General features: G+C 45.8%; 1 protein-coding gene across 4 annotated transcripts in view; it reads left to right on the forward strand.

The window, feature by feature from the left end:
* Positions 1–13,767, forward strand: part of LOC129172888 (cilia- and flagella-associated protein 69-like) — a 17,258-nt gene extending 3,491 nt beyond the window's left edge. Inside the window, exons 3-22 of one of the 4 annotated variants that reach the window (XM_054763086.1) lie at positions 4,141–4,250; positions 4,321–4,397; positions 4,463–4,567; positions 5,044–5,196; positions 6,247–6,424; positions 6,503–6,626; positions 6,698–6,746; positions 6,825–6,946; positions 7,547–7,778; positions 7,840–8,004; positions 8,478–8,593; positions 8,658–8,776; positions 8,861–8,942; positions 9,009–9,204; positions 9,291–9,428; positions 10,315–10,391; positions 10,478–10,675; positions 10,762–10,848; positions 10,931–11,008; positions 11,654–13,767. In XM_054763086.1, coding sequence (XP_054619061.1) covers positions 4,141–4,250; positions 4,321–4,397; positions 4,463–4,567; positions 5,044–5,196; positions 6,247–6,424; positions 6,503–6,626; positions 6,698–6,746; positions 6,825–6,946; positions 7,547–7,778; positions 7,840–8,004; positions 8,478–8,593; positions 8,658–8,776; positions 8,861–8,942; positions 9,009–9,204; positions 9,291–9,428; positions 10,315–10,391; positions 10,478–10,675; positions 10,762–10,848; positions 10,931–11,008; positions 11,654–11,815 — 2,568 coding nt within the window. In that variant the 3' untranslated portion in view covers positions 11,816–13,767. Of the gene's footprint in view, positions 1–4,140; positions 4,251–4,320; positions 4,398–4,462; positions 4,631–5,043; positions 5,197–6,246; positions 6,425–6,502; positions 6,627–6,697; positions 6,747–6,824; positions 6,947–7,546; positions 7,779–7,839; positions 8,005–8,477; positions 8,594–8,657; positions 8,777–8,860; positions 8,943–9,008; positions 9,205–9,290; positions 9,429–10,314; positions 10,392–10,477; positions 10,676–10,761; positions 10,849–10,930; positions 11,009–11,653 lie in introns of all 4 variants that reach the window. The other 3 variants (XM_054763085.1, XM_054763088.1, XM_054763087.1) reach the window with 3 other exon arrangements.
* The last annotated feature ends 572 nt before the right edge of the window (positions 13,768–14,339 follow it).

Consider the following 14,339-nt stretch of genomic DNA (forward strand, 5'->3'; position numbering starts at 1 on the left):
CTAAAATGAAGGTACTGATATCATGACATGATGTACTCATATGATATACTGTATCATGGCACTAAAATGAAGGTACTGATATCATGATATGATGTACTCATATGATATACTGTATCATGGCACTAAAATGAAGGTACTGATATCATGACATGATGTACTCATATGATATACTGTATCATGGCACTAAAATGAAGGTACTGATATCATGACATGATGTACTCATATGATATACTGTACCATGGCACTAAAATGAAGGTACTGATATCATGATATGATGTACTCATATGATATACTGTATCATGGCACTAAAATGAAGGTACTGATATCATGACATGATGTACTCATATGATATACTGTACCATGGCACTAAAATGAAGGTACTGATATCATGATATGATGTACTCATATGATATACTGTAGTACCTCGCATAACATAAACTTCCTTTTACGTAAATTACACTGAACGTAAAGAATTTAGGTCAAGATTTTGCATCGTATTACGGCAGGCATTCCATATAACGTAAAGCGTCAAGTTGGTGCAAGTTTTAATTTTTTTTTTTTCCATTCAACTTCATTAACAGACAAACAGCGTACACTTGGTGACGCCTTCTGACGCTCTCATTGGCTGATTATCGGGGCACCGCATACGCTCTCATCTCATTGGTTGATTATCGGGGCACCGCCTACACTCTCATCTCATTGGCTGACTTATACAGCATTTTGTGTGAGAGACAGGCTTGTCCCTTCAAACTCCTTCCTCTTCGTAGTCCCTCTGAAACTAACTAAACTCCTCCTGCCTCCACTTGCGCTCCTGATCAAGACATCTCGTGAACGGTAGGATTGTTTTTGTTTTTCAGTTTTATTCATTACAGTAATCTTATTTATTACCTGATTTTACAGTATATTGGAATGTTACTCTACTATGTTTATGCTAACGTTTTCTTATATATTCCCACCGTATTTGGTGGACTTTAAATATTTTGAAGGCCCAAAGGTGTGAGTTTGGGAAGATCTTGGAACGGATTAGGCTATTTACATGTATTTTACGCTTCCTATAACATAAAAACCCTATAACATAAAGGTTCTCGGAACGGATTATTTACGTTGTAGGGGCGTCTACTGTACTGTATCATGGCACTAAAATGAAGGTAGCGTGCTGTGGAGCTACGACACTAACGTGTTCTGTCACCTGAAGTGTGTAATTTAGCATCTTCCACGTATTAAAGTGCCCTCCCCCCCCACCCCGTGCTGTCAGGTGTCAGAAACACCCGCCGATTGTCAGCTATTGGCCACGCCTGCTCCCGAGGTGCACGGAGGGAAACGCTCGTTTACCTGACGCATCCGTCAGCGTTCCCCTGTACATCCGTCTCACTTGACGCATGTCCATTGTGCGTGTGCTAACACAGAATACTACTGTATTCTTACCATTGTTCTTTCACCTCATATGTGGAATCAATGCGTATACTATGTGGGAATGCATAAAGGTAAGTTTGATGACTTATTGAGTGCTAATGTGCACATTTGTATCAAGTGAATTCATGCTAGCACACTGCCTTTTACTACACACGTCAAACAGCCATGTCATCATCTCTCTGGAAACACTTGAACTGGTGGATGGTGGGTCACCATTCATTTTGTGCTTTTAATTTGATGTTATTCATGTCTTAGTTTTACACAATACATAATATCGAGGAAAAGGCTTCTTGAGACGTCATCTGTACTTCTGTGAAGAAGGTGTCGGACGTTTCGCTCCTCATCCGAAGAGCTTCGTCAGCGAACTAATAAGTGCTGGTAGCTTAGGCCTTAAATACAGTAAGAGTGGGCGGAATTGGTGTGCCAACACCCTCCTCCTATTGGTTCCTTACACTAAGCCTGGGCGGAGTTGTGGTGTAATCCTATCCTGCTATTAACACCTCCGATAAAAGGGAAGTGTCGCTCCCTGAATTGGATATGAACGACTCTGATACTGGCTTGTTAGCATCTATTGTTCTGGCTCGGCCCTGGCTTCTCCTCATTTGCAAGACTAAGAGCTGTGGGTTTTGGTCTCAGTAACCTGCTAAACACCAGATCCAAATTAAACCTCAAACCACCATTCCGATTCAATGATGGGTTCTGTTGTTTGACAAAAATAGCTTCCTTTACTCCTCTTTCAAACCATCTGTTTTCTTTGGCCAAAATCTTTACCTGGCTGTCCTCAAAAGAGTGATTGGTAGCTTTCAGGTGTAGATGTACTGCTGATTGAGGACCACTAGAATTGTCCCTGCGATGTTGATAAAGCCTTTTTTGGAGCATTTGCTTAGTTTCCCCAATGTAGTGCTCTTTGCATTCCTCATCTTTACAGTGGATGGAATAGACCACATTGCTTTGTTTCTGGTTTGGAGCCTTGTCTTTAGGATGCACTAATTTTTGTCTCAGGGTATTTACTGGTTTGAAATAGGTAGGAATTTTGTGTTGCCATAAGATCCTCTGGAGTTTTTCGGAGACCCCCACTACATAAGGGACTACCACTCCTCTCCTTTTTGCTTCTGTGGGCTTTTGGGTTTCTTTCCCTACTCTCTTCTTTTGACATTTGTTAAAAGCCCACCGCGGGTACCCACAGGTTGAGAGCGCTCTCTGGACATGTTGTGTCTCCTTTTTCCTTCCCTCAGCACTAGTTGGTATTTGTTCCGCTCTATGTTGGAGGGTCCTAATAACCCCTAGTTTATGTTGTAGTGGATGGTTTGATTCAAAAAGCAGGTATTGGTCAGTGTGTGTGGCCTTTCTAAAGACCTCTGGAAGTAGCTGTCTGTCCTCTCCTATAATTACCTTGCAGTCTAAGAAGGCTAGTTGGTTCTCTTTAGCGTCCTCGCGAGTAAATTTGATATTGGTGTCCACCGCATTGATGTGATCTGTGAAAGACTGAATTTCTTGTTTTTTGATTATGACAAAGGTGTCATCCACGTATCTAAACCAGTGCCTTGGTTTTGTCCCTGAGAAGGATGTGAGAGCCTGTTTCTCCATCTCTTCCATGTACAGATTCGCCACTATGGGTGAGACTGGTGAGCCCATAGCACAACCATGAATTTGTCTGTAGAATTTCCCTCTAAACTGAAAATATGTAGTGTTAAGGCAAATTTCCAGTAATTGGCAGATGTGGTCAGCACTAAGTTTTGTTCTCCGATGCAGAGTTGAGTCCTCGAGCAGTCTCTTCCTCACCACCGAGACTGCTGCTGAGGTGGGGACGGATGTGAAAAGTGAAGTCACATCAGAAGACACCAAAGTTTCCTCTGGCTCCAATCTGAGGTCTTTGATGCTCGCCACAAACCCTTTTGTGTTCTCTATATGATGATCAGTGTTGCCTACCAATGGGGATAAGACTGTTTTTACATATTTCGCTACATTGTACGTGGTAGAGTCAATGCTACAGACAATGGGTCTGAGGGGAAACCCTTCCTTGTGGATTTTTGGAAGGCCATAGATACATGGTGTAGCCTCCCCAGGGTATAACCTATGATACATCTGTCTGTCAATTAGTTCTTCCTTCTCTAACTTTTGGAGACAGTGTATGATTTCTTTCTTATACCTACTGGATGGGTCCCTTTTAAGTTGCTCATATGTGTTGGCATCACTAATTAGACTTGTTATTTTTTCTTCATAGTCCAATTGAGAACCACTGTGCATCTGCCCTTATCAGCTGGTAAGATGGTGATGCTCTCATCTTTCTGCAGAGCCGCTAATGCTTTCCTCTCACCTACCGTGATATTGGACGGTGGTGGTTTAGCACTACTGAGAAGGGCCGATATTCTCAGACGAAGGTCCCCTGCCACCAATTCCGCCCACTCTTACTGTACTTAAGGCCTAGGCTACCAGCACTTATTAGTTCGCTGACGAAGCTCTTCGGATGAGGAGCGAAACGTCCGACACCTTCTTCACAGAAGTACAGATGACGTCTCAAGAAGCCTTTTCCTCGATGGACAACTCCTGTACGACCGAGAGCCTACACAGACACAATACATAATAAATAAGATACATTAGATCACTATAATGTTACCCCCCTTGCCCCCGGTCCGCGGGAGATTGGTGGGAACATAAGCCGGTCCGTGGGTCAAAAAAGGTTTGGGACCACTGCTCTTGCTGCCAAACGTCCTGAACCGTGTCTAGCTGCTGAGGGAGCTGGCCAGCATCTCCAGAATCCTGGACGCCTGTGCAGAGAAGGCGAAGGACCACGCTGGATACTCTGCCGTTTTGTGTGAGGCGCTTCAGATTTGCAGGTGGGAACCTCAGCGAGGTTGCTGGAGTAAATTGGCTCCGTGTTAAAGGTCAGACGTTCTTCCCCCCAAGGCTTCCCTTCCTGAAGGAAAGGGTGTCTGACGAGCTGATCTACGCCCAGGATGTCAAGCGGTTCCTCTCCCACATGGGTACGCACACAATGTCAGAACAGCCAGTGACGTGGGTGCGTCCATCCTGACGTCTGTGCGTGCAGGATACCTGATGAGGGTGCCGGACGGCGAGGTGAGGCGTCAGGTGGTGGAATCGGTCAAGTCCTTCTACATCTGCTGCGTGGCTCCCAGCAAACACACGCACCACGGTACGGGACGGCCCCCCAAGCCAAAGTGGCGGACCCTCAACTCCTACGACAGACTTTTACTAAGTTAGGCTCTCTCTCTCTTTTTCCTTCTTCCTGGTTGCCACATGTGTTCACCTCATCTTCTCATCTCCAAAATCTCACTTTTTCTTTCCTCACTTCGTCTGCTCCGGACTTTAGCATCGGCAGTATCGGTAGTGTTTGTGTTATAGATAGATAGTTTATTGATGATTTATAGATATTTATCACAACATCACTATCCAACTTGCTAGTATCAGTAGTGTTTGTGTTATAGATAGTTGGATAGTTTATTGATGATTTATATTAGTTGTACTTGCGATACAATCAGCACAACTGACAACACTTTTTTGGAACAAATACTCAATAAAAGCAGAATCAAGTGTAGCTCATGTTGTCTTTTTTTTCTACCCGGTTGGCATTAAAGCAAGTGTACCGTGTTTGTGGACGTGTGTGCGCAGGGCCTCAGCCGACGTCTCCGGGTTACCGGCTGCAGCTGCTGGAGCGCAGCGACCTGGCCCAGACGCTCTTCCTCTCCATGGCGGCGCTGGAGGAGCAGCCCGCCATCAAGCTGCTGCTCTTGCAAACACTTCAGATCCTCTCCAGCTCATCTGGTCAGTGTGGCGATTGTCTCCTTCATTAGCTTACATGGGGGGTGGGGGGGACACCATCAAGTGTTCTTGTGTCAATGTCAGCGATGTCAATGTGGCGTTTATCTGAACTGGCATTTCAGTGTTTGTCTGAAAGATGCCACAATAGTGTAGCCTGAACGCTAACAAGCTGTGTTTGGCCACTCCTGCCTGCCTTATTTTATACTCATTCATAACCACAAGGCATGCTGGGAAGCATACTTTACTTTCATTTGGCTTCTTAAAAGTATTTTATGCCTAAACAGGCCTGTTGGTATCCACAGAGCTGATACTACAAGTCCCAGAATGCATTGCAACCACTTGTCATGGAGCAAGCTGTCAACTGCTCTGTTTTTTTTTTTTTTTTTTTTAAAGAATTGCTCATTAGTACCCACGTAGCTCAAGTTTTATGGTGTAAAGTGTTATGGCACAAATCGGAGTGCATCTTGCCATTTTGAAAGATTTTATTGCGTGTCGCTAGCTAGCTAGCCGTAGCTCGGATGGCTAGTCTCCTGTGCTCTGGGAAATGTTGGCCTTTGAGGGTCATGACACTTGCAAAAATTGTGACGTTAAATGTGTGACAAATAATATAATTGTCATTTTCTTCCCCAACGGGAAGTTAGCCAGCATGCCTTGCATAGTCGGTGTGGTGCAGTTACATTACATGTTCTTGTTGGTTTATGTTAGCATGTCAGAACAGACATTTCTATAGACTATAACTCTGCACTTGTCCAACATAATAGATGCTATTTCCATAGATAAATAGACACTTTGATACTTGATTCATCTCCAAGACATATGTAGCATGTAGCACAAACAACAAGGTAACATTACATTAACGTAGCTTTGCTAGGTTAGCCTAGTGGCTAAAGAGGAACAAAACGGTCACACTTTCAGCTCCCACATCTGTAGCTGACTGGCGGATAGTTAGCAGAGCTGCATCTTAAGATGTGTAGCAAAGCCTGAGAACGGATGCAAAAGGCTATAGGGACACACGGGACTGTGAGAACATGATTACAAAGTCATCCCCTCTAGATATGAACTGTGCTTTAATGCTGAGCGCTCGAGGAGCCGAGACCATCTGCCTCCACATGAACCAACACGACCCGTCCAGACGGATCCTCTTCCACTCCTCCGAAATCCTCTGGAACCTTCTGGAGAGAGGTAGCAAGGCCGAGGTGGCCACCCAGCTCAGCAGCATGGAATGTGCCATGTCGGTGTTGCACTTGGTTCTCTTCTCTATCTTCTTGCAGACACGTTGACTAGACAAGTGCTGTGCTTCGTCTTCCAGATCTCTAAAAGAAGCCTTCTTGGACCTCCTGCTGAACGGCTTCCGACACGCAGACATCCAAGTCAGGAACGATCTTCTGGTGCTGACGACTCTTTTTGCTGACAACTCCAGCTCCCTGCTGGTGGTGAGCGATGGACGGCTCAGGAGGACGTGTGGACAACTGTGACATCTAGAAAGCTTTGTCTCTTCACGCAGGAGAGCTTCTTCGCCAAGCAGCTCATCGCTATCGGCACATTTCCTGAGCGTAAGTCTGTTCTCCCTGTTCTTTTTGCCTTTTTAAATGTGACTTCTTCAAGATGTACTTTTCCAAATGGCATGTCAGTGAAGAGTTCCAACCCTGTGGTGGCCAAGCTGAAGCTGAGCTGCAGCATGGAGGACCTGCAAATGAAGAAGCTGCTGCTGAATCTGCTGCTTTTGATGGCCAAAGACTCAGCCGCCATCCAGGTGGGGGCTTTCTGGAAACACCATCACACAGCTCTGCAAACCTTCTAGAAAACCTTCTTGTACCGTTTCATGCGGGATGTCTTAGAATGGCACAGATACGCTGCAGGAGCAAAATGTGGACACTCCTGAATATCCCTAAATATGCTTTTTAACATGATTACAGCCCTCTAGACATGAAATAACACCCCTATAGTCACCTTTACACTCCTATTACCCAATAGAGTAGACACCATAAGAGAAAATAAGACTCATACTCGTGTAAATATGTTCCGGTGGTAGTGGAGCTGAGTTGGGAGGTTGACAGGAAGTGACAGCGGGGGTTCAGAGTTGCGTTTTTTTGTGTTTCCAGCAGTGTCCCGTCCTAGGGATTATTGTGGCTGAGATTAAAACCTGCAATAAAAATCCTCTTCTGGCCATCTGGTGCTTGTGTGTCTCAGCCAGCATCACAGTGACATTAGTGACACCTAGTGACCAGTGTGTAGTACTGCATATCATCACAGCCTATTTGAATCTATTTGACTCCATGTACCCATTTGTATGCTTCATTAGCTGTCCGTAGCGTTTATTCAAGTTGGTGTCTTCCGTGTGATGCGCTTGTAGATTTTCAAGGAGGAGCAGGTGATGCTGGCTCTGCTCACGCTCATCAAGCCACCCGCCGCCGCCACTGAGGTCCCGCCGAGGTCGTGTCACTGGTCCTCTGTCCAGCAGGAGGAGCTCCAGCTGCACGCGCTAGCCGTCCTGGCCACGGTGGCCCCGCTCATGCTGGACCAGTACATGTCCTGTTATGGCAACGTGGTCCTGCTGCACCTGCTGGACTGGTGCAGCAGCCGAGGTGAGGAGCTGCCAAGGACGCACGCTTGAAAAGGTCAAACAAACACTGTTCTGTTTTCCAGACGCCTTCTTTGGGCAGGGCCACGGCTTCCACGCCACCGGAGGGCGAGGCGGGAAGAAGGCTCACATGCGCTATTGCATCAGACTGATGAGGTCCGTCACCTCGCTGGCTGAGAAGACCCTCAACCAGGACCTTTGTGACCAGGGGACCATCCACCTGCTCTTAGGTACATGATCTCAACCTTGTCAAGGGTTTAGAGTAGTCAGTGTACAGCTGGTACAGCAGTGTAGATTTACTGTCAACATGCAGTATCTGGCAACCCACGAGAGTAGCAAAAGAGCTGTGCCATGCCCACAGTCAAGCACAGTGTTGGGAGCGTACACGAGTGCCGATGGCACTTTGGCTTGTGGCATTGGCCTGTGGCCTCGGAGGTGTGTTTGAGTTGGAAAACTGACATGCAGCCCAATTTCTGCTTCACACGGTCACAGTAGGAATTGACCTTTCCCAATTCAGTGAACCAGCAGCACTCGTACGTGCAACCACCACTTGACTTGACTGTCATTATCTTGCCACTCGCTTGGGTTGCCAGATATTTGGACAATGACGGCAGTGTGTTGGCTTTATCAAGCTGTACACTGACTACTCCAAAGCATCATATAAATGCTTGTTCAGTCAGTACTCGTGCGCCGGTCTCCTCAGGGCTTCTGATGCAGATGGAGGCGAGCCGTGGCGAGGAGGATGCGGTTACCGTGGAGATGAAGTCAGACATGCAGCTCATCATGTGTGCTCTGTGTGAGGGCGACGTGCACAGAAAGGTAGAGAAAGCGCTCGCTCGGGGGGGAAAGACAACTGACTGCGCCGGTGGTTGTGCCGCCGCAGGAGCTGTTTGGTTGCGAGGGCGTGGAGATGGTGGTTCACTTCCTGAGGAGAGGCTCGGGCATGTTCTACAGCGGTCTGGGCCACAACAAGCTGCTCCTCTCCACGTTGCTGAGCGTGCGGTCAGTTCAGCTCGAGGCCTTCATCGGCGATGGAGTCTCACTCTGCTGAGAAGACGTTTACCACGCTGTGCTTTCCTTGTGTAGGCTCTGCATCGTGGGCTGCTACACCACCGAGGATTACTTTTTGAGCCGAGAAGGTGCAAAGGTTCTTCTGGACCTGCTCAGTGTAAGTTAGCGCGTCGGCCTCTTCAGTAGATACGCTTAAAGAGAGCCGTCCGCCATTTCCTTCCAGTCCAGTCCCAAGTGTGTGCACGGCGTCATCCTCGCCACCCTGCTGGAGTTGTTTGACAACCTCAACACCCTCCCTCACGTCCTCAGCTGGAGGCACGGCCGCAGCGGGCGCACGGCTCCCGGCCTCCTGCTGCACGTGTGGAGGCGGGAGGAGGCGGAGCTGGGAGTCGGCCGGAACCAATGCGGCGGCATCGAGGGTGGGAGTCGGCAGCTTGCGCGACAAACCACGCAACCACGCCTCATCATGACGCTCAATTTTTTGTGCTTTTATTTGCATGGAAAGATCCCAAACAGTCCGTCTTGGGTCATCGGCAGCTGGAGGAGGCGGAGCTGACGTCCACCCCGAACGCGCCGAGTGCTGCCGTGCTGGAGATCCAGGAGAACCTTCTGGCCAAGATTTACTTAATCTTCTGCAAGATGGGTAAAGCTAGCAAAATACACTCAGTCCTCGTCACTTCACACGTTCACTCTGTCACGCTTTTTCAAAATAGAGCAATTCATCATTTCTTTGAATATTCTTTGTCAAAAACGGAAGCACATTGTACCTATTCTTAGAAGCACTTTCATGCATACAAATAATAGAAACCATTCAGAGGACATTATTCTACACTGGTCACTAGGTGTCAGTCTTGTTAACAGGAGTGTAAAGGTGACTATAGGGGTGTTATGTCATGTCTAGAGGACTCTAATCATGTTAAAAAGTGTATTTAGAAGGTAGGAATTAGGTTTTCTCTGTCTTATTTTCTCTTATTATGTCTACTATATTGAGTAATAGGAGTGTACAGGTTGACTATAGTAGTGTTATGTCATGTCTAGAGGGCTCTTATCATGTTAAGAAGCGTATTTAGAAGGTGGTAAACAGGTTTTCCATGTTCTAACTACCAAAATATTCCATTTCTAAATAAGGAATCCTAGTTTGCATAAATTTGCTGATCACAGTGGGGTCTGGAACCAGTTAAGTGTGATAAATGAGGGATTACTGTAGTTCAATATCTCCGTATTTCCCGTACGTTCATGTAACTGTGGCAGCCTACCAGCCATACATTTGGACCGCCAAAAATAAATTCGGCCTTAGGCCATTGGACATGATGACGGGACTGTCTGTGAGTGGAGCTTGTCGTTCCAACTAACTCTGCTTCTTAACACGCCCCATCCTGCCAGAGAATAACAGCAAACAGTAAGCATGAAGTCCTGTCCTTGCTAAATGTGAAAGAATGGGAGTTTTCCAGCTTTCAGCACGAGGAAAATAAAGTCTGCTAAACTGGCTTGAGTTGTCAGCAACAAAGCTCTTCTGCTCTTCTATGCAGGTTTCCAGGATCTTCCAGGATTGTCGGTGAAAGACCAGGTGACCTTGTGCATCGTGAAAAGGTACCTGGACTTCAAGGTAAAAAAAAGTCTTCTGGCGTGTCGTTGATGTTGCTACGGGATTCACGGAGGACTTCAGCATGTCGCTGCGTCCTGTGGCCGCAGGTGGGCGAGGTGTGGGACGAGATCGGCCGGGAGCTGAGCCTGGAGGGCGTGAGGCCCGTCACGCCCGACCAGGAGACCTTGCGCGTGGCCCGTCAGGTGGCGCGACGCACGGCTGAGGCGGTGGCCGCCGAGCAGGAAGACGGCCTGCGGTGGGAAGCCGAGACCGCCGGCAGAGAGGAGGAGCTCGCGTATGAGGAGGTGCGGGGAAGAATCACACGGTGACATCATCAGATGGGGACGGGGCGCATGCGTGCTGTTTATTTTTGGGGATTTTGTGTCCGCAGATGAAATCTCACTGGAAGCAACGCCAGCTCACAGCAAAGTCGTGGAGTGACTTTGTCTGCAGGACTTCCAACTACGACACGCTGAAGGTCTTCCTTTACGTCGTCTTTCACGGAACAAAGACCGGAGGAACGAACTCCACTCAAGCGTATCTTCTTTGCTTCTGCACAGGAGATCAAAGAACAGAGACACAAATACGCCGAGATGATCCGAACTCACAACCAGGATGTGGCACCGCGTCCTGAAGAGGTCTGACACCCAACAACCTTTGGGAGACATTCCTTTCCTTCCGGTGGCCCATTTGGCGCTGCCTCGTAAACATTCTAATGGGACACCGTAGGTCTGCTTAGTGCACCTCATGTACCCCGCCCTGCTTCGCACCACCCGCTCCGGGGTTCGAACGCAGGACCTTCGCAATGGGAGACGAGAGCGCTGACCACACGCCCAAAAGCCCGGACTGTCGGCCGCACGTTCAGCGCTCTCGTCTCCCAGCTCTTCAGGCAGAGGGAGGGAGGTTTTACCAACGTACACTTGCACAGCCTCACAGGATGGCATCCCTTCCGCTCATCGCCAGAGAAGAAGAAGGTCTTCTCTAGAGGGGTCTGAATAGCAAACACGACTTTAGCATGGCCTGCTTTGGGCTCAATAGCAGCTTCCTGTTCAGTCATAGGAAAATAAAAGTCACTAAGTCATTTTAATACATCAAAAATCATCTGCTTGGTCATTTTTCTCAAAAGGAGATATTTAAAAAAGACCAATCGTAATGATTAGGTGAAAGAGCTTCTATGTACTGTACTGGCGTATTCTCCTTTACAGAGTAGTGTTTTATTATTTACAACCAAGACCCCTCAAAAAATGTTGGATTATTTGATTCCCGTGTTTGTGTTTTGGCAGCTTTTTGTCAGCCAAGTGATGGTGAGCGAGGACAGCGTCGCCGCGGGCACCGCCGGCATCAAGATGGCCAAAATTCCCGTGATGGCGGCAGCACACAAAGAAGTGCTACTCTCCGAACGTGAACGCCTGCGATCCCGCAACACGCTTCCTGTGAAAGACTGATGTGGCCCCCTCCAGCAGAGGAATAAGAGCAGTGGGTGTCACCGGCTGGTTATGTGATGACTGGTGGAAGGTAGCCCAACCAGCTTTTGCAGGTCACAGCACACAATTATGGTGTGTTTGAGGACTGCTGGAAAAGTGTGAAATTGCCAGCCTGAGCGTAATCAAGCGTCACAATGCTGGTACGTGTTTGCTGTGTTTGTTGCCACTGACTTAGGGTGGCTGACTCAAAAATCATTTTCTGACCAAAAATCTGACAATTTGCTGTGAGCCTTCTTACAAAGTTCTCTTGTGTGATTTTTTTTCTACATATAGCCTTTGCTAGAATGTGTCTTATGAGTATAAACAATATGCCCGTGGTTGCTAGAATGTGTCTTATGAATATAAACAGTATGCCCGTGGTTGGTAGAATGTGTCTTATGAATATAAACAGTATGCCCGTGGTTGCTAGAATGTGTCTTATGAATATAAACAGTATGCCCGTGGTTGGTAGAATGTGTCTTATGAATATAAACAGTATGCCCGTGGTTGGTAGAATGTGTATTATGAATATAAACAGTATGCCCGTGGTTGCTAGAATGTGTCTTATGAATATAAACAGTATGCCCGTGGTTGCTAGAATGTGTCTTATGAATATAAACAGTATGCCCGTGGTTGGTAGAATGTGTCTTATGAATATAAACAGTATGCCCGTGGTTGGTAGAATGTGTCTTATGAATATAAACAGTATGCCCGTGGTTGGTAGAATGTGTCTTATGAATATAAACAGTATGCCCGTGGTTGCTAGAATGTGTCTTGGTGGAATGTCCAGTGTTCACTTGCTCTATTGCCGTTCACCTTTTACCCAAATGTTTTAGTGCTGCTTTTTTGTTACTAATGAATGCTGTCACAGGCCGTGCCTGGCCCTTTAAGAAGAATTGTATTGTGGGAAGTTGGGTGTCTCTTTTCCCTCTCTCGTCTGTCTGCACTGCATCATTGTTTTGTGCATCCTGATTGGCTGTAGACCATTGTCAATCCGTCTCCTTCGTGCCGTCCTGCCGTGTCTCCCGTGTCATCACTCGCTGGCTAGCTAGCTAGCTAGCATGGGTTGGTCAGCAGCAATATGTTTTAACAAGGATACAACAACGCTGCAGTCCAGCGTAACGGCGCCAGGACAAAAGGATACGCGCACAGGAGTGAAATACACGTGAGTCACAACTCAAAGGAAATGTGAACTTTGAGAGTTTCTACAAGAGAAAAATGTATCAAGTGTAAGGACAGCCATTGGAAACAAATCACGTTGGCTACTTTTTCTCTTAATGTTTCCTCTTTTCTTGTAAGATTGTGTTTGCCGTTTCCAGTCTTGCTGTTTTTTTTTCCAACTATTTCAACTATCTTCTGGTACGTTTTCTTTTTGTGTTATGATTTCATTCCCATAACCTTATGACTTTTTATTGACATAATATAAGTTTATTCCCATAATATTAATACTTTATTTCCATAATATTACCATTTTTCCTCAACCTAATTTTCCAAAAATGACAACATTATTTTGAATTTTTTTGGTCATGATATTATGTCTTTCCAAGATTTTTTCTTTGATATTTCAATTTTATGCAAAATGACATTATTTTTCTTCATAATATTACATTATTTTCTTTGACTTTTTTCTGGTTCTAATATGATTCATATTTGACATTCTTGTAAAATGACAGCTTTTGTTGTCATTTCTGTTGTTGCAAGTATTTCAGCTACCTTCTTATCTTCTTATTTTGCTAATATGACTTTATTCCCATATTTGGACTTTCTTCTCATACATTATAGATTTTTCTCTAAACTAATTTTTAAACATGACATGTTTATTTTGTTTCTTATAATATTGTGACGATTAAAAATGATCTCTTTATGCTACTAAAATGAAATTATCTTTCCATTATGATTTTTTGTGGTTATATTACTACTTTTTTTCTTCATTTATTGACTGAAAATACTGCCCATTTTTGTATTTTTTCTGTGTTTTTTTTTTCTTCTTGTCAAATTCTATATTTAGAATTTGCCACGGGCCACAAATGACCCCCTGTGCTTTAGCGCATTGACATAATAATAAAAACAATATGGGCAAAATGGAGCCGGATTTGCAAAAAAGATGAAAAATGTGAGTAAAAAGTGGATCCTAGTCGGACTAGTGAGCTAGAACACAAACAGCTTTTGATCATGTTTATGTTAGATCTTCATACTTCCATCCTGGCTGGAGACCAGTATTTATTTTTCATGAGCAATGAGTCCCATCTTCTGGAAATGGAAGCTGCAGACTAATGCATCCTTGCTGCTGCTAAATCAAGTGTGCACTGGGAATAAAGTACCCCATGTGCACAGGAAGTAGTGTCTGCTGACAGCGGCCGATACCAAGTAAATATGGCCCTCCTGTGTTGAGTGTTGAGATGGAAGATGACAAGGAAAAGGATCTACCCGATACCGATACCAGCTTTGGTATCCATACTATGGCTTATTAGAAGCTGCTGGTGTTGAAAACGCTGCATTTGACAGC

This window comes from Dunckerocampus dactyliophorus, chromosome 20, assembly GCF_027744805.1.
Source record: "Dunckerocampus dactyliophorus isolate RoL2022-P2 chromosome 20, RoL_Ddac_1.1, whole genome shotgun sequence".
NCBI lineage: Eukaryota > Metazoa > Chordata > Actinopteri > Syngnathiformes > Syngnathidae > Dunckerocampus > Dunckerocampus dactyliophorus.